The following is a 26,321-nucleotide window of genomic DNA, read 5'->3' as shown; positions in this document are numbered from 1 at the left end:
CATAAACAAGGAGCCAGGGCATATAGGTTTGGAGAAGTACATAAAACCATATATGATACATATGTACTTCCAAGTCTTTATATACAACCTCCTATTTAAACATCCAAAAGTGGAGCGCATAAAATGGCATATGGGTGAAAAATTCTATTCAGTAGCTTTCTGGAGCTTGAGAAGTTCAGTCGATTCTTTTACCCAAAAATTAAATCTTTGGTAAGACACAGTCTGGGTAGTTGTGAAATTAAAGCTATAAAAGTTATATCATAGAATAACAATGAGTGGACGCCAAGTGGATAACTGGAATGGTCCGCACTACCAAAACACCAATCCTGGCAACCAGGTCACTGGCTCCAATCCGAGCCGGTACACCTCGAGGCAAATGCAAGCCTACAACCGTCGGGCAGCCTATGAGGTGGAGCAAATAACCCGGGCCCTGGCCAACAATGCTCCGCCCAACAGCATCACCTATAATGTGATCAACATCAACCACAGATATACAAAATAATTTGTATTCAAAGTTGCATAAAAATGTACTCGTATACATTTAAATAAAGAAACGAATAAAACAATCAGATTCTTATTATTTTTGTTACTAAATTAAAAGGAGTGGGTACTTGACTATGATTGATGTATGTATATTTGAAAAATACAACTTACTGCCTGACATACAATTAATAAAATATTGAAGTCCTTTACATTTTGTACAATTTAACATAGATCACTTACATATAATATATCTAAAACACTTTATAAATGGGCAAAGTATATTCTAACTTAGCTCTATGTACTCCAAAAATGAAGGGATCCTAAAAAAAACTTGTATAAAAACTCACATACAACATCTGATCGACGACTTGACGCACTTAAAGATTCATACTATATTCAGTCTTTGGGGTTATAACATATTCTACAATTAATTATGTATTTGAAGCTGCCTACGACGGATCTATCATTAGAGGAAGCTCTTGTAGAGCCGAATCCGTAGGTCTCAGAGTCATAATTGCGGCTGCTGCTGGTGCAGAGCCAGAGTGGCCGCGATGTTGGTACTGGGTCGCTCCAAGTATCCGCTGTTTCCGGGCATCGGCATTGACATTGGCATTTCCAGTTGCTGGTGATGATGATGGAGCTTCTGCTGTTGGAGCTGCTGATATGATTGCTGCGATTGTTGTTGTTGCTGCTGCTGTGGCTGGGGAACTGGTGTCTTGAGTAGACTGGGCGACGGCTGGAGCGGAGTGTGGCTGCCGAGCCCGACACTGCTGCCACCGGGACTGGGACCGCCCTCCTTTAGCGGACAACCGATGGTTAGACGCACATGCAGGCCCGATTCCTTGATGAGATTCACCACGTCGCCGTGCGACATCCCAGCGATCTCAATTCGATTCACCGCAATGATGCGGTCGCCCACCTTGAGTTCCCCGCAGCGATCCGCCGGACTGGCGGGTATCAGTTTACCTTTATAAAAAAAAGTTAATGACGAATGATAATCTCAGACTTTTGAGGTGTTTGCTTACCTATCGTTGAGCCATAGTAGTGATTCGATGAGGAAATTATAACGAAGCCAAAGCCCTCGTTCTCGTGTCGGCTCACAATCACATCATAGGGATACCGCCGCAACTGGGAGGTGAGCGGAGCTTGCTGCAGCAGAGGAGCCCGGCGGCGTCGCAGGATCATAGTTACCTGGCCACGAAGGGCTGATTCACCGACCAAGGAAACAACTTTATGATGCGAAGAATTGAGCTGTCAAGGATGAACATTCAAGATTACTATGGTGGTCAGATAAATCTTCAGAAAACAAGTGGACACCTACCACATTAATTCCATCGATGCTGAGAATTTCATCGCCAGTGGCTATGCGGTGGTCCTGGTCCGCAGCGCCTCCCGGCACTATGTGGCCCACGGTGACCTGGGAGCCCTCTTCAGTGCCGCCAACTATACGAAACCCGAAGCCCAGCGCCTGCCGCTCAAGCGTTACTTCGGTTAGCTCACACTGATCCGCATCTTCGGATGCGTCCAGCAGTGCTCCGCTCCGCCAACTGGGCGAGTGCTGCATATGCTGGGACTGGAGCTGTTGAGGCTGTTGGTGCAGTTGTTGGGACGAAGGATCCAGATTGGCGAAGCCCACCCGCCTTCGATCGTTTAGCAACTCGTTGACGCGTCGCTGTATGCGCTCGTTCTGGAGGTGCGCCGTCTGCAGAGGCGAGTACTGTCCTTGTCCGGCACCAGGCATCCCCGCCTGCTGAGCCTGCATAAAGTATCCGGGGCGGTAGCGCTGGGCCTGACAATCGTAGCAGTAGCAGGACTCGTGGTGAGCCATCGGCAGGGGCTGCATGCTGGGTGGCAGGCCGTAGATACCCGAATCTCCCTGGAGCGTTGCCTCTGCCAGCCGTTCATTCAGCCGACTGACCATCTTGGGGTACGGATCCATGTAGGGAACATCGTCCAGTTCTGGCAGGCTGTTGTTGGACTTTCCTTGGGTCTGAAACTGAATAGGCTTACGGGCTTCCAAGTCGTTGGCTGCAGGGCCGACCCCAGCTCCGACTTCACCGTCCAGCTCATTGCTAGGTGTCTGAACCCGCGCCCGCCGAGTGTCCACCAGCGGAGTCTTTGGCCGCATGGGCAGCACCTCCTTCACCTGCGTACTGTACAGGTCCGCCGTAGGCGTCTTGCTCCGGAACAGTCCGCTGCCTACAAAGTTTTTGCGCAGCTTGGCCACGTTTCCCACCTGCCCGATCTGAGTGGGCTGGTCCGGGGGTGTTCGCTGAATCTTTACGACCGTGGGCGCCGTGAGACTGCATTCCTTGAGCAGCTCCACCACGTAAAAGTGCGGCTTGTTGCGCACGTTTATGCCATTGATCTCCAACAGGACGTCGCCCTCCATCAGCTGAGTGCAGCAGTTCCGGTCGAGGATCTTCTTAACGATTTGCCCACAGGCGGAGTCGGCAATGGTAAACCCAAATCCCATGGAGCCCTTCATGATCGAGAAGGTGCACAGTTCGGGCTTCTTCATCAGTATGAAGCCACTTCCGTTTGCAGTAGCGCCCGCGCTGTTCGCCCCCTCGCCGGACAAGTCCAGGAAGTTGTAGTTCCCGTCCATGTTGAGGCGCCGCTGCTTGTCCGAATCGCGCCCGTCCACCGCCATTGTGGTCACCACCTCGGTGTTTGGGTCGTTCGGGTCGAACGGCAACGGGTAGCCGCGACACACCTCCAGGGTTGCCCGCTCGCCGGGCAGGATCGATTGGAAGATGTTGACCATGTCTAGGTGCGTATAGCCCAGCACGCAGGTGTCGTTAACGTATACCAGTACGTCGCCCGTCTGGAGCTGACCGTCCAGCCAGGCCGGACCGTTCGGCACTACTGTTTTGATTTGGAGGAACTCCTCCACGTCCCCGCCGGTGCTGCCATCACTGCCCACAATGGTGAAGCCCAGGCCACGGGAAGACTTCAACAATGTGGTGTTGATGCGTTGCCCTTGCAGCTCTGCAGGATTGCGGGTGAACTTGTACGGCAGCTTGGTGGCTGGCACCTCTTCCTCCTGCCGTTCGGCAGCCGACTCCGAAGGCAGCACTGGTGGCGGCACAGTCGGCGTCTTGGAGCGCTGCTCTTGCTGGATCTGCTGCTGTTGCTGTTGGCGCTGCTCCGCTGCTCGTCGCTTAGCCTCCAGCACTGGGTTTTCGTACTGCGTCCTCCGGTTAACATGGTCGATGAAGTACATTCCATACATAGAGTCCTCTATCTTTTCCCAGCCGTAGGGTAGCTCGTCCTCGCAGCAGTCCTCGAGTGACTTTTTCTGGTACTTGGACAGCCTGGGATCCAGCCAGTGGGAGGTTCCAGTATTATGGCTTTACGGAAGAGGGAAATAGGTTAGTTTATATTTTTTCTTTAAACTGAAGGGCATACTTACTCTATGAAGTAGAGCTCTCCTCGCTCCGTGTAGGCCGTCTCCCACTTGGGTGGCAGTGGTCCCAGGCCGTCTCCAGGGTCGTCGCGGTTGGCAAAAGGTGGCTCCTGTGGCTGCCCCTCTCCAGCTCCGCAATCGCTGTCCAGGCTCTCGTCCCCGTTAAAGTATGTGTTCTGCAGGAGGTTCTCTGTGGGGAGAAGGGGGAAGAAACCTTGATTATCCATCCAATCCAACCCAGCCTCAAAACGTTCAATGAACCTGACTCGGAATTAATCAAAACAGAGTCACCTTGCCAGTTTGCCAGTGGAGTTAATGCTCAGCCAGCCGAAAATAGTTTGGTGGAGTCTTTTGAAATCGAACAGCCCCCCACAATAGATAGCCTCATCCCCTGCCGGTGGCCGCTCCCATTGAATCCTCTCTGGCTGTGAGTGGGGAATGAAGCGTAAAGAGTTTCCGAGTTTCCGAATGGGGCAGTCCAGAACAATAATTATTATTAGCGGTGGCCAAGCAGGCTCTGACTAGACTGTGACCTACTTTCCTGGCCCACTGAGATGATGGGACGATAACCAAGCCAAGTCCCCACTCATGCTGGATGAGTAATGGGGAAACTTTAATTATGGCCAAGTATAAGAATTGAATGAGAATGGTCTTGGCAATTAAACGAACCTTTCGCTTTGCCATTCCGCCAAGATCTTGGGACGAAGAGCTTATGACAATAATACATATTTTAAATGAAAAAGAAGGTCTTTCTAAAATGTTGCTGGAGAACCTTTTTGCAGGGAAGCTGTGAGGGATCTAAGGGTGTGCAGAAAAAAAGTGGACCATCGTCGTTAACCCCTTTTAAGGTGCATGCCCTGGCCAGGTCCACAAAGGCAGAGCATCGTTGATGGGCGAGCGGGCTAATCGAATGACGGAGAGCGACAGACCCGCCTAAGCTCCAGTCACAACATATTGGGAATCATTTGCATAGAAAGATGAATATTTATGCCAGACACTGGCAAATGGAACAGAGCCAGATGTGGCCAACGGGATGGAGGTGAGGTGACACATCTCGGAACGGTAAAGCGAACATGTTTGATTTGGTGACTCTTTTTTGCCGAGACTGGGTGGAGACTCCGCTCGTTTGAATAACTGCAATCCACGTAGGATGTGTTTGCTCTGTCCAGACTCCGGACTCTGCATAATCCAGAAAGTGTTAACGAGCATGGGAGTGGGAGTGGGAGTGGGAGTGGGAGTCTGGGAGCTGTAAGTTCTCCCAGCGCGGAAGTTGCATGCGCCACAGTTTACTGCTCCGTTCTCGACCTCACTTGCTTTGCGTTGTATAAATATTTGTTGAATGCAGAGTGGGGCACGGATGGCGAGTGGCATGGAGGGGGACTATTTGATCACCAGATGTAGCACACAAATAATGCTGTGTGTGCAACACAAGCCAGGGCTACCGAAACTGGAATCCCAAGCAACTAGAAACTAATCCAAAAAGTTATATTTTCTCAGATTCTCAGACAGGAACAAATATGCTAATAAGGGTTATGATTTACGTAGCTTAAGAGCTAATAATGGCTTATAATTGCAGTTTTTATCATATCTTTAAGATAAAATAAACAAATAAGATAGGCTAGCTTTGAGAAGATGCGAATATGGTATACACTTTTGGATAAATCCATAAATCCATATACCCGCCTTGCTACACTCATATCTTTGCTAAGTTTTAAGTTTTACGATCCTTGAGCGGAAACCCCTTCTAATAAGCTGAGATATTCATAAGATAACCATTTCTTGGCCAATTTGTATTCGATTTCAGATACCAGACCTAGATAGACTCTCTTAAGAAAGAACTCCACTATCTAATCAGACCGGAATACTTTCATCAAGCTAGTGCGAAAACATGTTGAATGTTCTTTAGAAAAACAACTCTCTCTCTTCTGAGGAGATCGGCTGGAAGTGGGTGACTCACCTCCTGAAAATGCGGACCCCGGTGGAGCACGAAAGCCAAGACAGACGAAACCGACACACAAAACAGATCCACGCAAACCTGGTGTTGTGACTGCGCCGATAGACGGGAGTCAATGATTAGCAGAAGTCTGCTATGGGGACTTTGCTGTTGCCGTTTTATAAAAACACAGGGTTGGATATGCTTCTGAATTTAATTTGAATTGATTTTAGATATAACAAAATGTGTAATGTGTAATGGGTAAATGTAACAAAAAATGTGTGTTCCGTCGTAAGCTTAGAAGTCGTAAGGAAGAAAAACCTAGAGATGTCCCGCTTTCCAAAGGGACCGGGTCTCGAGATCGATAGCCACCAATCAGGTATCGATTGTAGGGTTGTGGTATGCACTAACAACGTAATGAACATTACGACAACGAAAATGACCATACACCTGGTCTGAGGTCTGGGGCTTGTGCCGCACAAAGCATTACTCATAATTACAGGGATTGCGATCGAGTCGGGGGGCCTGACGATGATGATAATGATTGACAAACGATTATTCTCAAAGATTGTGGCTAATTGCATTTGGAGCCAACTTTGAATGGAATCCAAAGAACCGTTCGGCAGAGAATGGAGCTATCCAGATCCATCTTATCGCTGATCGGGAGTGCATTAGTGCTTCGGCGAAGATCTAAAAATAAAGCAAGACTACAAACAAAGAACAGAGGAGCCGAGGAGTCGAGGAACCGAGGAGTTTCAGCCAACATGTGGTGTAATTGAAGCAGATACAAACAATCCTCGGACGAGCAGCCCACCAATTACGTAAAGTCGGTCCAAAATACTTAAATACAGCGCTAGTTCATTGACTCCGCTGGGCCCCAAAACGGAAAACAAAAGTCCCCACAAAAGTTACGCACGCTTCTGATGTTTTTTTGTTGTTGGCTTTTTAACATCTGACAGGGGACGAGGTCACGGTAGGCACGGTCGCCAGGGGCGTGACCGTAACAGAGGCGTGGTATTTACTTGAACTTGTTGGCAATGTTGGCTATTTGGCTACCGTGATGGGTTTGTAAAGTGTCACTCTCTTGGATCGTGAATTACTGCACGACTGCTTTAATTATTTAACTTTAATTGTAAAAATAATAAAAAGAGAAACCCTAAAGAATTAAATATTCAAAGTGAAACTCTCTTTATGCAAAAGCCTTTCTCGAATAAAAGAACTCCACGATTGCAAAGTGAAATTCCGCCACTAGAGTCCGGTAATGAGATGTTTGCTCTTCCACTTCTAGAAACCCGTCTGGACTCGAGTCCCCAGTTACGCAACGGCCACTAGACTCCAACTCCAAGTCCAACGATCAATTAGCGGACAACAGAACTGGCAATCAACCCGGTTGCAGAGTGTGGCGTGTAGCGGGTCCATTTTATTGCTCCTCCCGCGATGGAATGCAACGCCTCCTGGTGGAATAGCTCCACCATGGCCCCTCAATGGATGTCATCGACTCAGACCTCTTTGTTCTTCGAGGGCCGGGCTCTATGTCATTTGTGACGACTCCTTCACGGACTCCCTGCTCCGCCTAATGATGGCATCTAATTGGCCCTGCTGCTTCGTTAACTTGGCTTACATGGCACGCCATAAACCAGAGCTGCCCCCTTTCGCAACTGTCTCGTAATCAAGAAATTAATAATCGCATCATATGCTGTGGAGATGGGAGTCACCCCAGCTCCGACACCAACCACCTCCGAGAATCCCCACTGCTAATTGCATCTGACGTGAGGCGTAAATGATAACCAAGATACAATGTACGAGTGGGCTGGGGAGCAGGTAAGGTGTGCACGCTCTCGGCGAGTTCATTGCCACCACTTGGGGCGAGACCTCTTGGCCAGAATCGACACCCCCCCGGGTGGATAGTATTTAGGCGTTTTCATTTAAGCAATTCCCATTCCCCCACCTGGACGTGTTACGAAACCCCACCGCCGGCAAACAATGGGACAGTGTGGAGGGGAAACTAAGCCAAGCGGCAAACTCTTAACAGATGATTCAGATACATACTAAACCCGGCTATCTTGCCCAACTTCCGAAAGCGATTTCCCATCCACACCTAGACCTCGTGGTATAAACCCCAAATATAAAAATCTAAACGTGAGTGGGCTATTTCTTAAATACTCGACGACGATGTGTTTATAAAGACTAACAAGCTAATATGAGACTGATTTTTAGAGGCCTTATGGAGAAGACTAATTCATGCAGATGACTGGTGACTTGATAGCCAAATCCACACCTACAAGCTTCGAGGCATTTAGTCCATTTAGCCTGTAATTTAGTCGTTCGTTCTCTCAACAAATATTGAATTCCCACATCATCTATGTGGATTCTAGACCGGCAATTATATGCCAGCCCCCCCACACACACTCGATCGGAATCGAGGTTACCTTCTTTAGCTTTAAAGTGAACCAGCTTTCTGGGCTTTCATTCATGAATGTCGTCTTACGAGCTCCAAGCACAAGCTCCAGCTCCAAGACACAAAACAATGAGGGCTCACATAAATTAGATGGCAAGTGGATCGACTGGGTTCAGCAGGGGCTTCAATGGCTCCCAACCTGCGATGATGGGAAAGTGATGTCAGGTGGATTAAATGAAACGGGAGTAGAGTGCCCAGTCGTGCCAGAGTGTTATATTGAAAGTGTAATACTTAGTCCTCTTACAAATGGCTAAGAACGAAGACCCACAACCATCGCTTGGCGAAAGAAGGTTATTTCTATGTGGAGCTAAAAGGCACGTGGATGGCCAAAAAAAAAGAAAAGAAAAGAAAAGCACTTCAAGACCTTCAAGACTTCTGGTTTATTTTCATTAATTACTAGCAGTGAGGCAACTAATTTCGTGGCTCGGCAAGTGCATTTCAACTTGAAATTGAAACCAAAAACGAAATTGAAACTTAATCCAGAGTGGGAGTGGGAGTGGAGTGGCAGCACTCGGGGGCATACTACATACATGTATGTGGGCGGAAATGAGTCACTCGAGACGAACCGCCCTGAATTAGGTTCAAGAGCTGGCCGGCCTGCTGCAAATTAATTTTAATATTTTATGAGACGAGCCTAAAATGGCAATTCGATTTTCAAACCGCACTAAACACACATACTTACGAGTTGAATATTTAATCGTTCTCTTAATCTAAACTACTTTTGGGCCTTAGAGGCCTTTATATTAAAGCATCAAGATATATCTTACCTTTGCTGCCTTTGAGGATGCTGTTGGGAGCACCTCCTCTTCCAGGGGCTGGGACTCCGTTGACTTCACTGACGGTGGGCGGCCCTCCATTGCTTGGCAATCCGGACACGAACTGATTACGCACCGACATCTGGCTGTTTAGCGAGGAAGTGCCACTCAGCGAGGTCACATCCTCGCGGGAGGCGGTGGTCCCAGCCGACTGGGAAGTCTTCTTGATTGCCGGCGGTGGTGGCGGGCGCGAATGGTGGATGCCGGGCGGTGGCGCTAGACCTGCCGACTTCTCGCTATTCCCATTGCCAACCACATCGGCGGAGACTCCAGCTACTATGTCGTCCACATCGCCATCACCATTATCGTCCACGTTGTCGCGGCTGCAATTGAATTTTCTGCCGCTTCCGTTGGCAAGGCTAGAATTTAGATTCGAGTTTCCGTTAAATGTTGCAAAACTGGTCGGAGTAGCAGCAGGATGTGGATGTGGATGTGGATGTGAGTGCTGGTGTTGGTGGGAAGTGTTCAGAGGCGCCAACTGTTGTTGCTGCTGCTGCTGTTGTTGATAGAAGTGGTTGGTGAAGTGGGGCTGCTGGTGCTGCTGCTGCTGTTGCTGGAGCATTAGGTAATCCGTGGGAGACTTGGCCGCAGATACGCCCCTGACAGCCACACCTGCTCCTCCGCCGGCCGATGCCGTTGTCGTGGCCGTGATTATTGGCATTTTTGTTGAATTGTTGTGACTGGTAAGCGTTCTATGACCCAATGCTTTGTCTGGCCATTGCATTTGAATTGAAAGCTTCTTCTCTTAATACGTTTTCCATGGGGATTTCATTAGAGAGTCCATCAGGAACCTGCCAAACTGAATAATTAAGCGAGAAACCATTAATTAGCAATATGCAAAGTAATAAAAACAATTGCCACTTTTATAAATAATGGCTTTTGAAAAATAAATAATCAGAAAGTCATAAAATGAGTCACAGTTTAAAATTCTACAAAGTTCCTCTCAGTGATCTGTCTGCAACGGCTTCTTGGATAGCTTCAGAGATGTGTGCCAGCCATCGCCAAATACTTTGAATATCTAACATTGCTCTGCCCCCCGTTCTGAGCCGGGCTCCGAAGCCAACTATCCAGTTAGACGGCTCCGGGCCAGACACGATCATTGTTCAGTGGCTAGCTCTCCACTGCAGACTTGCACAGCTCCAACTGGTCTGTCTCCTCCTCCGCCGCCGTGGAGCACCCCTCCTATTGTTGACATTGCACTTTTAAAGACTCTGCTTTGGACTTTCCCATGACAGACATATAATTATAATAATTTTCTGCAAATTCCATGGCGGCTCTCTGCCTCAAATTTTCGCCAGTTAAAGCAATTGAGATAATTCCAAATTTTTTCAGCCTTGAAGTTGATTTTTTTTTAACGAGATCGTTTAATTGGCAGCTTTCTTTGGTTATATTTTCATGCCGACATATGTTTCTATATATTTTTGATAGGAAAACGAGAGTTATAGCACAAAATTATGAATAAGAGGGCAGCAATATAAGAAAATTAACTGTGCGAAAAAAGGGGCACCAAACACGACAGCCACATAAAGTTCCTCAAGCGAAAAATTTACTCTTATGAGAAAAATACAAAAATAAAAAAAAAAACAACGTAGTATAGTACTTCAGCCAGAAGACGAGCCGTTAAAAAAAAAATGGAAAACCGAGAGGCCACAAGAGGAGCTGCGGGCAAGAATTCCAACAAAGAACAACAAATGCGAGAAACGAGTTTTTCAGGGCATGCCACCGCTACCGCCACTGCCACCATCCACCAGCCACCAGATCGCCAGAAATCCAAAAACTGAAAACGAAAAGGTAACCCCCACAAATGCACAGGAAGAAACGGCTAGTTTTGAAAACTATGCAATGGTGAGTCATGTCCTTATAGTTCTCCCAGTGTATTCAGGTAAAAGGAAAAACGATTGTGGTGGTTTTGTTTCAGTTCAGGCTCACCTCAAAAAGAGACCTAAAACGGCCCAGCCACCTGTCGTCTGTTGGCCAGGAGCATTAGAGGAAACTTTAGAGAAAAGAGAGTAGGGGGGGACTAACTTTCAACTGCAATCAGGCGCAACGCACGACCAGGTTGCCGTCAACAAGGGGCGCGGCAGCCACAAAAACCAGCAATTTCACTTCATGGGTGAAATTCATCATTGGCGGCGTCGTTAACGTTTAGGTATTTCTGCGAAACTATTACCAAGTTAATAAATTCAGTGATCTTTCAATTTGAAGCTCAAACAACTATTTCTTTGTCTCCTAATTTGCACCCATTGGCCGGCCATCGATCATAGATAAACACTCCACCATCGACTGGTGGTGGTGGTCAATACCATGGCCAGAAATTGGAAAAGCAATGTCAGCAGATAAACAATTTTCAATCGGCCACTTTCAAAAATCGCACCTTTTTTTTCCTTTCGAGCTTGTTTATTTATTTGGCCCGACGTGAGGGATCGCTGGTGATGATGATGATCGTTATTGGCAGCAGCAGTATCAGTACGAGTACGAGAGCCGGGCACCACTTTCCATTTTTATGGCGGTTTTCGGTTTCCAGAGGCGATGAAAACTGCAAAACGCGTTTTTCAAACAGCACACACTCACAGACACACGGGCACAGGCACAGGCACAGAGATGCGGTGGCACTTATTAACTGTGATAATATGGCCAAGTCTGGAACCGATTGGACCGAAAACACGTTGGATGATGCACACCTGTTGGTGATGGCGGATGATGGTTGCAAGAAGGGGGGCGTACACCGTTTATTTGCCGTTTTAATTCGCATTCGATGGCAATTCGATTTTCCCGCTGGAAAAGCAACACGGAGCTGGGGAGCAGAAGCGTCGACGCGAACCGAACTCGCCAGAAACTCAGAAACAAATGACGCGAAGGAGGCCGAGCCTCGCTGATAAAAACTGAATAAAACCTGTTGCTTGCCTCCACATACACACACGCGCAATGCACACCGCCAATAAATGCAGCACCCTACGAGAGCCAGGTGTTCTTTTCAATTTAATTTCAACAACTGCTTTAAAAACATACACTTTTAACTCAATAGTTTAACACAAAGGTATAGTTTTTATTTATTAAACAAACAAAAAATAAACAAAGCTAGGTGCGTTGGGTTTGAATATGGTGGGACCATTGCACACAAAGCCACAAAATACCACTTTATCGGTTATCGGTTATCGAACAAGCCGCCAATGAGTCGTTAAATTCAAAATTTAAGCAGTAACTGAAAAATATACATATTTGCTCTGAAAAATAAACATTGCACTTTATTTAAGCACACAATTTTGACAATGAAATATTATTTTTGTATCTATCATGAAGTTGGCATGACCATCGGTGCCGGCTTTTTGCCCTTTTCCTTTTCTGCTTTTTCGGCCAATTCCTCCCTAATCACTTCGGCAATGTCATAGATTTGTGGCTTGTGCTGTAGATTTTAGAATTAACCATGTTGAAAAATATAGAAAAGGATTTCAATATCCGCTCACCTTTAGCTGGTTGATGTAAAAGGTAAAGGGAACATTTCCTGTGATTGGATCAATGGCCACGGGCCACATTGCTTCCAGTTCCTCGTTAGTGAAAGGTTCCCCTTCCTCCGACATCAACTTTCCAAAATACTCCTTGGTCAGATATTTTTTATTCTCTGGATCTAGGGTCTCAAAGGCCTCGAGAATCTTTTCAGCCGAAGCCGGTTGCATTCTGTTCAAAGAATATTTATTATTCATTACGTAATATTGTATCATTATATCTTACTGTTTGTCCATCAGCAGTAGGGAGACATGGCCCATAAACTTGATTAAATGAGCCTCGCCAGGGTACTCATGAGACTCTGTGGCCTTAATCACAGCTTGGACCTCCTTTTCTGAGGGTACACAGCCCAAGAACCGGAGGACGTTGCCCACATTTCGGGTATCTATGTACTTATCACCATGCGTATCAAAAATACAAAACGCTTCCGCAATTAATATCTCAAGTTCGTTCGTTAGGGACACTGGGGATGGTAAAATGCATCAAAATAGGATAAACAGGATAAAATTCTTCTCGGCTTACCGCCAACCTCCATGGCAATAGTATTATTTAACACTTATACAATTTTTGTTATTAAATGGTCTCCACGGAAAATTTTAAGACTTCAAATTTTTATGAATATTTCTCGAACTGAAGCTGTCGTTACTGAATACTTCTCTGATTTTGAATTAAAAACCAAATATTTAAGATGGGGTATTTAAGTTTATACTTGGGAGCCATTTTATATTAAATGGCTAATTTTACAGATCTTGAGTATTTCAATCTAATTTAAAAAGGGCGCCGCGGTTGTGTGACCAAGTTAAGGCAAACAAATAATGGTTTGGCAACCCTATTTAATGGGCAAGCGTATAACGCCCATTGGGACCAACTGGCCACATTACATCCAACCAGAAACAGCCACGTCAACTTTTTCATCCACCCACTTGAGAAAGAACACGACAGCCCAAAGGAAAACTAGTTGCAAAGGTGACTAAGAAAATTGCGTGAGACAAAGGCCGAAAAGCCCGAGGCAATGAAGAGGTGCAAAACTGAAAAGCGTCCGAGAAGCGCAGTCGCAGCCAACGAGACAACATAATCAAGTCGCGAATCAGAAATCAGATTAAGTTCAGATCGGAAACAATGCAAACGTAAAACGGAGGCGCCTCAAACAGTCGCAACCACTCAGCATTTTGTTACACACAACCTGAACAGCAGTTTTTTTTACCATGGCCCCCACCGCCAACACAGTTCTGATATCGGTACCGCGAACAGTGGGAATCACATCAGCCTCGCTGCCCAAGCTTCGACCCGCACCCCTTACGGCTGCCCTACTTAAGGCCGGCTCATCGCCCACACCCTCGAGCTCCGGATACGCTTCGTCCTCGAACAGCGTTATAGAGGAAGAGACCATGGCGGCAGCGCCGCCTAAGGCCAAGAAGCGCCGCCTCGACCACTTGACCTGGGAGGAGAAAGTGCAGAGAAAGTAAGTTTTACTAAATCCTTTTCTTTCTGACCAAAGTACTTATTCCCCTCTTTAATTATGCAGGAAGCTAAAGAACCGAGTTGCAGCACAAACATCGCGTGACCGCAAAAAGGCACGCATGGAAGAAATGGAATACGAGATCAAAGAACTAACAGACAAGACGGAAATTCTTCAGAACAAGTGCGACAGCCTACAGGCAATAAATGAGTCTCTGTTGGCCAAGAATCACAAACTGGACTCTGAGCTGGAGCTCATGCGACAGGAACTCGCCGAACTAAAACAGCAGCAGCAACAGCTCTCCAAAAACGCAGCCACAACCATCATCCCCAATACCAGCAACAGCCAATCCAACGCCAGCATAGGCGCTGAGGGCTGTGCGTCCACAAACCTTGGATCCGCAGCATCCAATGCTGACCCTCTGCAGCAGGGTACACATCAAGTGGACACACAGTCGTCAGCGCGTCTGCTGACGGAGCAGCTGAAGAGCAGCCAGAGCCTGGCTTCTCTCTGGAAGGTTGTGGCGCTCTGCCTTCTCTACAAGACATGCTTGGCGACGACGAAGAATTCGACGTCCGGCGTCTCGAAGAGTTGGCCGAAAGTCTGCTCGCAGATATCACAGCAGACCTGGAGACAGGCCCTGGAGAGGGCGGCTCTGCTGCTGCCGAAGATACAGGCAAGCCGGAGCGATTGCCTGGATCAGTGGTGGGGTCCACAACAGAGCGCCTGGAACCCAACGGGCATAGAGCTCGTAGCTTAGACAAGAAAGAGGATTCCGAGAAAGAGCACAGCCCTAAGGTGCCGGTGTTAGAATTAAATGGAAACACACAGCAAACACAAGTGCCCGTCTCGACGATAATCACAGCCAAGACAGAAACGGCAGCGCCAATCGCTTCAGTCATCCAGGGAACTCCGGATACGGTGTATGGAACCTACGATGCCAAGACAAATTCGATAACCATTGTAATGGACGGCGACGCAGTGCCGGTTAACGAGGCCGTCATGGAGATCTACAGCGACGGTGTCACCGCTGGCGACGACTCCACAGATGTGGTCATGAAATGTCCGCCGCCAGCGACGTCTCCGTCGCAAGTCTATCTCAATGTGGTGAACGCCACCGAGGACTCCGACGACGAGAACTTCGACTCGTTCGAACGGTTTCTCTGCCCACGCGTCAAGGCAATCTCACCCCTGGCCAAATCTCCTGCGTTGTCCCTGCACTCAGCGACCTCAGACCACGGCTACGAGTCGATTCTGGGATCTCCGTCATCAACAGCGCTCACTCTGCCCGCGGACGAGGAAGATTTCACGTGGCAAAGCAACTTTGAAGATCTATTTCCCAATTTGATTTAAGCCCTGAGCTTGGTGATCGTTTTTCAAATTGAAAATTGAATTTGTTGGCCCAACGCTACCGTTTCGTTCTCTCTGTTTAATTGTTAAGGTTGGCAGCCGCTTAAGTTAAGCTATTAGTTATAGGCTGTATAGAATTTCGTCATCGAAGGCTTTACATATGATATTCATCTTAGCACTTAGTTTAGCTGTATGTTTCCATTTATGTTTAACACTCTAACCACATAGGCTTAAATATTCTTAATTGTAATGTGCTCAATGGATATGCTAAAACATTCGCAAAAAATCTATATATTCAAAATATAAACAAACCCAAACCAAGCCCGTATGATGTGTTTTCTACCATCCTTAAATATTTCAGGTTCTAGCCATATGACAGTCAGGCCATCATAACTTAAATCAGGCCATATTTTGTGACGTAATTTCAACATGCGCAGATAGTATTACGAGTAAATAGAAATGAGTCATTATACTATCCCTCCCATTCCTGGGTGTACCATGGACCCGCCTTTTACGGAAATTATCAACTCACGCTAGTCTAAATCATTATCTACTGCAAGCATGCGATTATTTCCTATAATTTCAGCTGCTGTTTAATAAAGTAATAAAATATTATCTCGATTCTAGGCAAAACATTTGTTGAACCATTTTTTCAGAAATTATGAACCTACCCTCGTGAAGTTCAAATGTAGATATATTTCAAGAGGTTGCCAGATGTTTCAAAATGAAATTAATGTATAAAACATAAAAAACATTTATAAAACTAAAGAAAATAAAAATATATTTAAAAATAAAAATAAAAATTTACAAAAATTTATTTATGCTTAAAAACAATTTATTAAAATAATTTTTAATTTTTAAATCTCTTTCCTGAGATGGCAGCCTTAAAGTAACTAGTCAGTCACCACTGATTAAAATAGTATCTTTTGGACATCCATAACATTTTTAAAGAACTTTTAGTTAAAATAAAAAAAACATATAAATAAACTTTAATTTAAAAAAAATTAAACATTCGGCTGTAGAGAAACCATTTAAAATGCCGGAGAAAGCCGAGGAATCTGCCGCTCCCGCTGTAGATTCACCTGCCATTGTGCCCGTCAGTTTGCAATCCCAGGATTCGGGTGCCTTGGAAGATATGGACTTGGAAGAAAAGCCGGTGAAGGGAGGAAAGAAATCCAAGAAGAGTCGGTACTCGGAGGAGGAAATGGAGTTTAAAAAGCTTGCCCAACGTCGCATTAACGTGGCCGGAGCACCAAAGATGCCTCTTAATGGCTACGTCCGTTTCATGAACGACCGTCGTGAGGAGCTCCGACGTGAACAGCCCCACCGCACTGCCCTGGAGCATACCAAAATCATTGGTGAGGAGTGGCAGCAGTTGTCAGAAGACCGCAAGATGCCCTACATAGAGGCAGCCGCTAAGGACAAGGCCATGTAAGACTACCATTCATCCTATTTCAACCATTTACTAGCATTATGTACTTGTATTCCTTAGTTACCAGGAGCAATTGCAACTGTTTCTTAAGGAACATCCCGAAATTGTGGCCAAGGAGCTAGCCAAGGCCAAGAAGGCAACCAAGATAGAACCTACTCCAAAGGAGAACAGCAGCGCCACCAAGGGAAAGAAACCCAAGGCGAAAACAACGCCCGTAAAAAGGCAAAGCGAGGATCCCGATGACATCCCTTTGGCTCAAGTCAAGCGGACTCCAACACCACAGCCTACTCCTGTAGCACCGCCAGTTACGACACCTGCAGCCAGCTCTCAGCCAGTACCACCAGCGCCGGTCATTGCCCCTCGACCCCTGCAACCCGGAGAGATTCCCATCTACACAAATGAATTCATCGAGCACAATCGCAGCACGGAGAACGAACTGCGGACTCTTCGCAAGGCCAAGACTGATCTGGAGCAGCAGAACGCGGTGCTGGAGCAGCACGTTGACAATACTAAAGCTGGCTATGCGAAAGTAATGGCAGAGGTTTCCGAGCTGAAGGAGGAAAACGTGCGACTAGAGTCCTACTTGAATGCCCTGCGCCAGAAACTGGTCACGTCCCTTGTCGGCGTCTCGATTCCTTCGTTCGAGGCAAGCGGCCCGAACATAGAGAACGTTGACAAGTACATCCGCCATTTGGCATCCCTTGCCGGCCAGCCCAACAACGCTTCACTACTCAAAGCGCGGGAGGCACTGCGGAAGCTAGATACCTCCAGCCTGCTTAAGCACTAAACGCCAACATTACCGTACAAGTTTATGTCTAATGATAAGTCCTCTTAAAATAAGAATAATTTATAATTGCTTACATAATTAACTATATATTTTTTACTGATTAAACACGCACTCTATAATTTACTAATGGAACAATTAGTTTACGTTGCCTTCGCTGCGCGAGGTCATGTTTCCAAAGTTGCGGAACTTGCGAAGACGTGGAGTGCGCGAAATGTAACGCATGCCATCGTTTTCGGATGTGTCTTCAACCCGTTGGATCTTGGAACGGTAGAAATAGTAGTTGCGGATGAAGTAGTATCCGCCATAAAGCATAGGAACAACCATTATTGGGTGACAGACCAATCCCAACACCAACAAAAATGACGACATCATCAGGTTGGTCAGAGCCTCTGTGGAATGGAGAACGTACAAAAGGATTCTTATGAAGAGACCCACTTACGTTGAATGTGCCAAACCGAGGACACCACCGTGTAAATGGTGCCTGAGATGGTTTCAAGGATTCCATACAATAGAGAGAACATTTTCAGCTCAGATAGTATAGCCCGAGGGAGAAATATAGCCCTTTCCGACGTGACTGCCAAATGTGAGCTGGACTGAGACCAGAATACTTTGACAGTTGGAGAATGGAGTGCTTGAGGAAAAAAATAAATAATCGAAAAAGTAATTCAAAAATTATAAATAAAACCAAACAAAATGTAATATTCTTGCTTCACACAGCGAACAGTTGTTCATTTATTATTTAAACAAAATAGTCGTCGTTTCACTTCTCGTAAATAAACTTAAGCGCTCTTTCTTAGTGGCTTTCGATTCTTACTTTTTTTTTTCTTTTCTTTCTTAGGAACAGCAGAACTAAACAAAAATAAATTAAAACTTAAAAAGAAATCGTTTCGTTTGATGTTTTTGTTTGTTTTTTTTTTCAAGAAATAAGTTCTAAATTATATCATATAGTAAAGGTTTTATAACAAAATAATTTAATGAGATAATAAATGAAGGGCGCAGACTTCAAAAAATATTCCCTTGAATGGGAGGCGGACGATCGCGGAGTTGGCAGCAGCCATCCCCCTCCCAGGGTCAAAGGCCATCACTATGGTTGGTCAAACTGTCTCACAGCGTTTGATAAAAGGAAATATATATATATTACGTCGAATTCCGTAGGGTCCTTGGTCCTTGGAATTCATCATCATCAATCAAAAATGCGAATCGCTTTTTTCATTTCGTTATTATTTTTAGAAATTTTGTGTTTTGTTTTCTTGTTTTTATGTTGTTTTTTAAGTGTGATTTAGATTTCAAATCATCCGTTAAAGTAATCGTTTACTTTGCGTAGTAGAAGGGAGATACTGAATGTGTATTTGGTGTGTTTGTAGGCGGCCAGCTGGCCCAAAACAAGTGGCTGACATGAGCTGGTAGGTCTCAATCAATCAAGGGAAAGCGTTTAGGCCTTCTAGGACAATTGTAATTGGAATGCCAAATATAAAAAAAAAAATAAAAAAGGGTAACTTTTAGAAAAATTGTAAATAAAAAAAAAAACGTAAAGAGAGAATTGTTCAGCAATTCTGGGAGCTGGGAGCTTGAAGTGAGCTGCATTCTGAGGCTCTGATTAAATTTGAAAGAAAACTGCTTATTCATATTACGGACATTCAGATATTGGATGCAAACGGCTGTGAATCCGGCTCCTGCATCGGGCTGCTCATGGTAGCGGATGCATTCCCTAGTTCATATAAAGTATAATAATCTCAAACTTGTCGACGCAGGTGCAGGTGCGAGGACGAAGACGACGACGAGGGCGTCAAGGACTGCTGCTGTTGCTTTTGGCGTCAGGCATCCGTACCATTCGGGTTCATGCCCACCGGCGACACCACCATCATGTTGCCCGTCTTGGGCGTGTACACACTGGCATTAGGATCCAGCGTGGACGATCCGTTTCCGTTTGCGGCAGCAGCATTGGCCGCAGCCACCTGCAGGGCGGCAGCCACACTGACCGGCACCATCTGCTGCTGGGAGACGGACACACCGCCTTGCTGCTGATGCTGTTGATGCTGCTGGTGCTGCTGATGCTGCTGATGTTGCTGATGCTGCTGATGCTGCTGGTGCTGTTGATGCTGCTGGTGCTGCTGATGCTGTTGATGCTGCTGGTGCTGCTGATGCTGCTGGTGCTGATGTTGTTGGTGCTGCTGATGCTGCTGATAATCCTGCGCACCGCTCAGGCTAAGCATGGGAGAGGACGGTCCTGGACCCGACTGCAATGGCGGTGTATCGTTCATGCGCAGTAGGCTGCTAGTCGGGCCATGGGGTCCCGTGTTCATGCACAGTGTGTCCGGCATTACAGCCAGTAGCTGGGCTATCTTTGCCTTGAGATCAACGACCTCTTCCTCCTTGGAGCGACGATGGTCTGCCACGACAAACAATCATTAGACAATCTTCTAACTTGGAAGAGGAAACCAGATACTCACTGTCAGATATTTCAATCTGGCGCTTGGCTGCGCCTAGAGCCGAGAACAAGTCCAGCTTGACTCTCGTCTCTGCGGATAGATTCTTCTCCAGCGTAGCATTCTTATCCTGCATGGCGGCCAGGGCATTCATCAGCAACTCCGGATCGGGCTGGGAGGATTCAAGATTTCGCAATTTGGCCTCGAGCATACGATACTGAAAATAGAAAATTTGGTTTTATAAAGAACCCTAGAGAGTGTAAACAGTAGCCTACCTCTTGTTCCAATTTCCGTCCATGCTCCACCGCCAATTGCTTGGACTCTTCCGATTGCTTGAGTTCAGAGCGTAGCCGCTTCAGTTCCTCGTCCATCTGCTGCCGACGCTGCTTGCACTGGGAGCTGCATTCAGGACGGGCAGCCTTTTCCTCGGCTGCCTTTCGCGCCTTCTTCTCGTTGGCCAGCTGAGAGTCCAGAGACTGCTTCTGGCGGCGCTCCTCGTTCAGCCTCCTCTCCACGGTTTGCAAGTTCAGCATGTCGGAATGGCGCGCATTGTTCAGCTCCTGAATACGCTTCTCCAGCTCGTCGCACTCCTTCTGCTTGGCTTGCAGGGTAGACTTGCTGGTGAGATTGGCGTCCAACTTCTGGCGCAGCTCATTCTCGATCTGCTTCATATGACTAATTTCGGCGCGGTACTTCTTTAAGTCAGCCTCTAGCTTGGAACAGGTTTCACATATCTTGGACACCACCTTGCTGGCGATCCTGGCAATGGCATCGCTCGATGTGGAGCTCGCAGACGATGACACTGAACTGGTGTCATTGTTATTGTTGTTGGCCGTATTCTCCTTGTCCTTTTCCTTCTGTTGCTGGGCCAATTGCTGTTGGTGGCTGTGATTGTCCTTGACAGTGTTGTCCTTTTTCCCGCGATTGCGTCGACCTAATAGGATTGTAAATATTGGTTTAATAATTCATTAAATATTAATTATTAAAACTTACCTTTAGGCGCCTTTTCAGTTGGCGCTGTCGCTTCAACCGACGTGGTTTCTTCAGCCTCCAAATGATTCGCATTTCCATTCGGCACCGCATTGCTTGCCTTTTTGTCTACAAAGATCCAACCGCAACGATATTAAACTATTATTTTTAGAATATTTAGTAGAAGATATTACCGTGCTTATCTTTTCCCCCTTGCTGCTGTTGTTGTGGATAGTGGTTGCTATCCCAGTCTGACTTCTCCTTATCCTTATCCTTACTATTACTTGATGTGGCTGTTGCGGCTGATGTGGTTGCTGTGGCAGCACTGCTATCGACTTGGTGATAGTTATGGTTGCTATTTTTACCCCCATGCCGTGTAGCGTTGTTGTGCTCGTTATCGGCAGCGTCGGCCTTATTCCGATGCTTATCCTTGTCCATGCTGCGGCGGTGGTTCCTTGAACCGCCAGCATGTCCGTTGGAGGTGGCTGCAACGAGGAGTATTTATAGAACGTTAATTGAATGTCTATTTATGGCCGTGGTATAACAAAGTAAAAGCATTTCATTGATTTCACGGGGGAATGGGCTGGATAACTTGTTAGTAGGTCAGGTTGGGCTGGTAACAGGGAAACATTGACATGAAAGTTTCGATGCTTGACTACCTAGTGGTTGTTGTGAGTTAGACATAGCATGAAAGCCTCACAGGCGGTTACTTCTAATGAACTTATGATGGGGTGGCATGCGCATACAGAGACGTACACAACGGAGGGATCTGATTTGCTGTTTTGAGGGTCAGCATGGAGCAGAAGAGGACTTTATTACCGCCACAACAACCGTCAGCATCAGCACTGTCTGAAGTAAAGGTACTCTTGTAAGAGGAGGCCGAAGAAGGCTGGTTTTGGTGCTGTGTCGCCGGGCTCGCAGCCACAATTGCCATAGTTGTTCTATCGGAGTGACATGAGGCGATATTGCAAGAAGTGGATGCTGCACCTGTTGTGGCTGCTGATGCCGCCGACACCGTCGACTGTTTGCCCGAACAATTTGCAGACGGAAAGGAACCGGAGGACAAGGAAGTCACTGTCGTCGCACCTGCAGCGGAAGACGATGACAAAGCAGACGCCGTCGAGCTGCTATTGTAGTTGTCGCCGGCACTGTTATCCTTGCTGCTGCTATTTGGGTTGCTGCTGCTGCCATTCCCATTGCTGCCGCTGTTGTTGTGGTGGTGATGATGATGATTGCTAGAGCTGCTGCTGGCGCCGGCGCCGCCGCTGTGATGATGCTCGTGATGGTTTTGTGCTTGCGTGGCAGTGGCCAAAATTCCGTTGGCTGCCGCGGCCACTGTGGTAGGAGTGACCAGGCCGGGCGACGTCGCCGATCCGTTGGCCACCACAGCCGTGCTGGAGGAGGCAGGAGCTCCCGCAGTTGCCGCCTCCTCGGCAGCCTCTTCGGCCGGCAGCGCCTGCTGAAGGAGCTGCATATAAAACTCGTTGTCCTTGGCCACCTCGCGCTGCTTACGCTGGCGCATACGGTAGCCCACATAGCTTTTAAAGCCGAATCCAAGTGTGACAACTGGGTAGCCAATACTGCAAGTGGAGAGGATCTCTTAATATTGTTCTTCCATTCGTTCGGATTGAAATTCTTACCAGTGCGCCGCGAACGGCCGGCAGAGATCTAAATGCGGCATATGGCGACTGTCCTTCCATCGAATGCCCACCTCCAGATAGACGAACAACATCCAGAGTATAATGGTGGGCAAGCAGATGCCTTTATCTGCAAAAGTCATAAAGACAGAGTAGTTAGAAAGTATGGTTACAGAGATTAATGCACGGATGACGCACCTGTGTGCCAGACATACTGCACCCAGACATACGTGCTGGCCGCGAAGAGTAGCCAGTGAACGGGTATGAAGAACAAACAGACCAGATCCGACGTTATCGCTATGCATACGAATAGCACGGAGAAGGCCTGCAAAGTAATGGGTCATGTTAAGGTCTGTGTTATAGCCATTGAGGATCGATGATTCACTTACCAGGCCCTTGTACTTGAAAGAATCGTGCACTGAGCGCAGGAGCAGCCAGAAGGGCCATAAGAACTCGAAGCGGAACATGAACATGAAGTCCGCCACCATAACGATTGCCCAAAGTATTAGAAACTTCATGTACAGAACAGTTGTGCTGGAAATGGAGAGAAAATGGGATTAGTAATTGAAGAAGGGCCATAAATTATTTATAGAACAGATTAGTCCAACTAGGCACGAAGAATATAACGATGAGGCGGACGAAATGCCAAAGCGAATAGCGTCCAAAACACGAGCAATAAGGCGCAATCAAAATGTAAACAAACTTATTAATCAAAGAAATTAAGCAGCGAAGAGAACAAGTTCAGCCTCACACACTCAGACACTCTCGCGTTGGCGGCGTTGTGCGTAAAAATTTATACATATTTTGTATTATTTTGCGTCTCAGAATATGTGATAGTGACGGTGCCAAGTTGGGGGGCAATCCGCTGGCCAATATAGGGCTATATAAACACTCACCTGCCGTACATGCCCTCTGTGATTTTGTTGCGCTTCATCGGCCGGCGCAGCTTGCCGCAATCCGCGTTGCGTCGCTTCATTTTAGATGTGTGGCGTGTGTGGACCTCGACCGAATCCTCCGCCTCGTGAGATCTTCCTCCTTGCCTTGCCTAGATTTATATTTTATCGTTCCCCTATCTCTTAGTCTTCTTGCTGCTTAATCTCCTCCACTTTTGAATCAATTAACAGATGCTTCTGGTGCTCTTCTTGCTGATGGCATCGATAGCGATACCGGAGTGGTTGTGGTTGCTGTGGCCTCTGCTGCCGGCGCGACGGCATCTCATTTACATCTCATGCGTGTGGAAAACGGTTTTGGCCTCCTGCTGAGCCGGCTTTCTGTCTTTGCACTGCAACGAGATGGGGGATAATGGCGGGATGAGAAACTACAATAGCACCAAAGAGATCTACCCAACATCCTTGGATTATAGGGCTCCTAGCATTACTAACAATAAGCCAACTCGAAATAATCAATGAAAACAGGACCTGCAACCTGAAACTCAAGCGTGGAGTGTGGGAGTTGCGAGACGTAACTGGGAATCTAAGCCAAAATCCGAGAGGGATGTTGGTGGGGAGGGGAAACTTTTCAACATGTGGATGTTGCTGGATGATGATGATGATGCTGCTGCCCGGTAAACTCAGTGGAACGTGGACCAGCACGTACTTGGACTCAAACACACTCACACACACACACAGGTGCACTGGTTGCGCCAGTTCGGCCACTGCCACTGCGACTGCGCCAACTGAATCGGAAGCGGAACTATGCAGACTTCAAGGAAGCAGAGCAGAATCAGTGGCCTGGCATCCTCGTGTGTATGTATTCAGCGAAAATGGTTTATAAATAGCATCCAAAAGTGGAGCGCATCTATATATCTTGCATGGCCACACATGGTAATGGCAGCGGAAGCTCCGCTTACCGATGACGTCGGGGGGCTGTTGCTCCTCTTCTGTTCTGTTCTGTTTGATGTCCTGTTTTTTGTGATGGAGACCGCATCTGGACACCTGACTGCCCTCTCCCCAATGAGTGTTTTAATCCGCCATTTTGTAATCGCCATAGACCTGTTGTGAAATACACAACTGGGAAGGGGGTCCTGGTCCACCTAATTTGAATGCCATTCCATCCCCAACTCTACGAAAAGCTTTGTGAGGCATTTTTAATTGCTCAACCTTTGTTATTTTATAAATTATGCAATTGCTGATGTATAATTGCGGTCTATATCATCACTATGTCCAATCATCAGGCTTATCGAACGGGGGAGCTTGGCCTGAGATCCAAATATGCTAGAAAATTTGAAGGTTCTGACACTCTACTGCATTGTATTCCGCCCACGCCGCCTCCGCACTTTCTCAATTGCATTTCGGTGGCCAGAACGAGATCGTGCTGGCAGCATCCCACCCCTCTCAGCTGTTCGGGCGCGCGCGCCTCGCATTTAGAAACGAAAACCACAACAACAGAAGCAGCAGCAGCAGTGACAACCTCAAGATTTGAGTGACTCGCACCGAAAGGCTAAAGAACTTTGATAAAATGCCATTTGCCGTTTGAGTTTTTATTTATTTTTACTTTTATTTTTGCATAACAGGGGGGATGGAAATAACCACGTTTTAGATACGCTTATACGTTTATCAGGAGCCACGTTATCGGATGAACAAAATGACTTAATATGGGAATCTGGCGATGTAAATAAAGCAAGAACAGAACACTCATTGATGCCGGTCTCGATCACCTTCGTTTTCCGAAAATAGCCAGAAAAAAACAAAACATCAGAATCAGAATCAGCGCCTTGATGGTATGGGTTTGGGGTATGCACGTTCGTTCGTGCATGGGTGTCGGAGACCCCCTGTCAAGAATACAACGAAAACTGCATCTGGCCATGACGGAGGCCAAGTATTCAAGAGCAGTAGAATTTCATTATAAAATGATTTTTGATTATGATATTAATCAGAACTGGATAGGGTTGATTAGCAGCGTCGTCATCGTGGATTCTCCCCCCTCTGACGGCACCCATGCTTGTTCGTGCAGGCTGGCAAAAACAACAACCGAGGCGGACGAAAAGTGAAAAGTTGTTCGAGGACTGCCTGGGGGGTAAGGCGGGAGCCATTATGATGGCGATGGGGGTGAGCTTTCGAACAGCATCCACATCCACATCCACACCGAGTGCTGCCAGGAAGGGAGCGCAAGGATGCTGTCAGCGCCGACTGCGGTTACGTTTGCTAGGGACACCTATGTGTGTTTTTTTTTTCACACTCCTCACCCATACAAACAGAGCCCCCGATATTTAAAGCATTGCAAAATTGCCCACGTTTTCAGGCGATTTAGGCACAATTTTGGCCCCTTGGGACGCTCACGATACGCTTCCGATTATTTCACTTGGTTTTTCACACGTTTGGCTTGCCAATTTATTTACTTTTATGCGGATTTTTACACAATTTGCACATTCCCACAAATGCGTGTGTATGTATATGTATGTGCCTCGCTTACGTGTGTGTGCGCTGGTAGTGTGGATTCTTGGCACCCGAAAAACGTCGCACTATTAAGCTGCGTGCCTTTGATTCTGTCGCTTAAATCAACCCCGTCGTGTACGTATATCTAATCGGATATCTGATTGATTAGCTTTGTATTTTGTATTTTTTTTAACACCCGAATCCCGAATCGAAACTTGACGCGACGCTGTAGAGGTGGAATAAAGTTCGATGGTTTCTGGGACTAGTGGCGATTTGTTGCGATAG

The 26,321-nt window shown here is 46.8% G+C and overlaps 6 protein-coding genes across 10 annotated transcripts; 2 read left to right on the top strand and 4 right to left on the bottom strand.

The window, feature by feature from the left end:
* Positions 1 to 611: 611 nt before the first annotated feature.
* On the bottom strand, positions 612 to 12,191 carry Magi (membrane associated guanylate kinase, WW and PDZ domain containing protein magi). Of its 3 annotated transcripts, none has more exons than XM_043210745.2 (6): positions 11,473 to 12,191; positions 9,051 to 9,897; positions 3,899 to 4,082; positions 1,805 to 3,836; positions 1,509 to 1,734; positions 612 to 1,449 (listed from the first exon to the last, which is right to left on the bottom strand). In XM_043210745.2, the coding sequence occupies exons 2-6, from the start codon at positions 9,820 to 9,822 to the stop codon at positions 992 to 994; spliced, it is 3,672 nt and encodes a 1,223-aa protein (XP_043066680.1). In that variant the 5' UTR covers positions 9,823 to 9,897; positions 11,473 to 12,191; the 3' UTR covers positions 612 to 991. The 3 variants fall into 3 exon arrangements, with proteins under 3 accessions (XP_043066680.1, XP_070135247.1, XP_070135248.1); XM_070279146.1 differs by lacking the exons at positions 9,051 to 9,897; positions 11,473 to 12,191 and adding exons at positions 5,850 to 5,927; positions 6,276 to 6,327; XM_070279147.1 differs by lacking the exons at positions 9,051 to 9,897; positions 11,473 to 12,191 and adding an exon at positions 4,184 to 4,359.
* A 125-nt stretch (positions 12,192 to 12,316) lies between these two features.
* Positions 12,317 to 13,283, bottom strand: LOC108122421 (dynein regulatory complex protein 8). The gene is made up of 4 exons (XM_017236994.3): positions 13,125 to 13,283; positions 12,828 to 13,065; positions 12,563 to 12,773; positions 12,317 to 12,501 (listed from the first exon to the last, which is right to left on the bottom strand). The coding sequence occupies exons 1-4, from the start codon at positions 13,135 to 13,137 to the stop codon at positions 12,391 to 12,393; spliced, it is 573 nt and encodes a 190-aa protein (XP_017092483.2). The 5' UTR covers positions 13,138 to 13,283; the 3' UTR covers positions 12,317 to 12,390.
* A 211-nt stretch (positions 13,284 to 13,494) lies between these two features.
* Positions 13,495 to 15,732, top strand: Xbp1 (X box binding protein 1). The gene is given in 3 exon segments (XM_017237162.3): positions 13,495 to 14,064; positions 14,128 to 14,479; positions 14,482 to 15,732. Coding segments are annotated over 3 exon segments (1,542 nt in total). The 5' UTR covers positions 13,495 to 13,807; the 3' UTR covers positions 15,415 to 15,732.
* Positions 15,733 to 16,318: 586 nt separating this feature from the next.
* Positions 16,319 to 17,630, top strand: Hmg-2 (High mobility group protein 2). The gene is made up of 2 exons (XM_017237072.3): positions 16,319 to 16,842; positions 16,904 to 17,630. The coding sequence occupies exons 1-2, from the start codon at positions 16,448 to 16,450 to the stop codon at positions 17,628 to 17,630; spliced, it is 1,122 nt and encodes a 373-aa protein (XP_017092561.2). The 5' UTR covers positions 16,319 to 16,447.
* Positions 17,631 to 17,689: 59 nt separating this feature from the next.
* Positions 17,690 to 18,823, bottom strand: LOC108122472 (uncharacterized). Its single transcript, XM_017237073.3, has 3 exons — positions 18,772 to 18,823; positions 18,070 to 18,261; positions 17,690 to 18,019 (listed from the first exon to the last, which is right to left on the bottom strand). Exons 1-3 carry the CDS (start codon positions 18,812 to 18,814, stop codon positions 17,766 to 17,768), a joined length of 489 nt encoding a protein of 162 aa, XP_017092562.3. The 5' UTR covers positions 18,815 to 18,823; the 3' UTR covers positions 17,690 to 17,765.
* On the bottom strand, positions 18,332 to 26,286 carry LOC108122470 (macoilin-2). Of its 3 annotated transcripts, none has more exons than XM_017237069.3 (11): positions 26,074 to 26,286; positions 23,559 to 23,944; positions 23,052 to 23,196; positions 22,861 to 22,987; positions 22,666 to 22,792; positions 21,845 to 22,605; positions 21,220 to 21,510; positions 21,050 to 21,154; positions 20,332 to 20,990; positions 20,081 to 20,273; positions 18,332 to 20,019 (listed from the first exon to the last, which is right to left on the bottom strand). In XM_017237069.3, the coding sequence occupies exons 2-11, from the start codon at positions 23,636 to 23,638 to the stop codon at positions 19,445 to 19,447; spliced, it is 3,063 nt and encodes a 1,020-aa protein (XP_017092558.1). In that variant the 5' UTR covers positions 23,639 to 23,944; positions 26,074 to 26,286; the 3' UTR covers positions 18,332 to 19,444. The 3 variants fall into 3 exon arrangements, with proteins under 3 accessions (XP_017092558.1, XP_017092559.1, XP_017092560.1); XM_017237070.3 differs by having other exon boundaries at positions 22,013 to 22,605; XM_017237071.3 differs by having other exon boundaries at positions 22,112 to 22,605.
* Positions 26,287 to 26,321: the final 35 nt, after the last annotated feature.

The sequence above is a fragment of the Drosophila bipectinata genome, chromosome 2R, assembly GCF_030179905.1.
Source record: "Drosophila bipectinata strain 14024-0381.07 chromosome 2R, DbipHiC1v2, whole genome shotgun sequence".
NCBI lineage: Eukaryota > Metazoa > Arthropoda > Insecta > Diptera > Drosophilidae > Drosophila > Drosophila bipectinata.
Note: the sequence above shows the minus strand (reverse complement) of the source record. Positions and strands in the feature narration are given on the sequence as shown.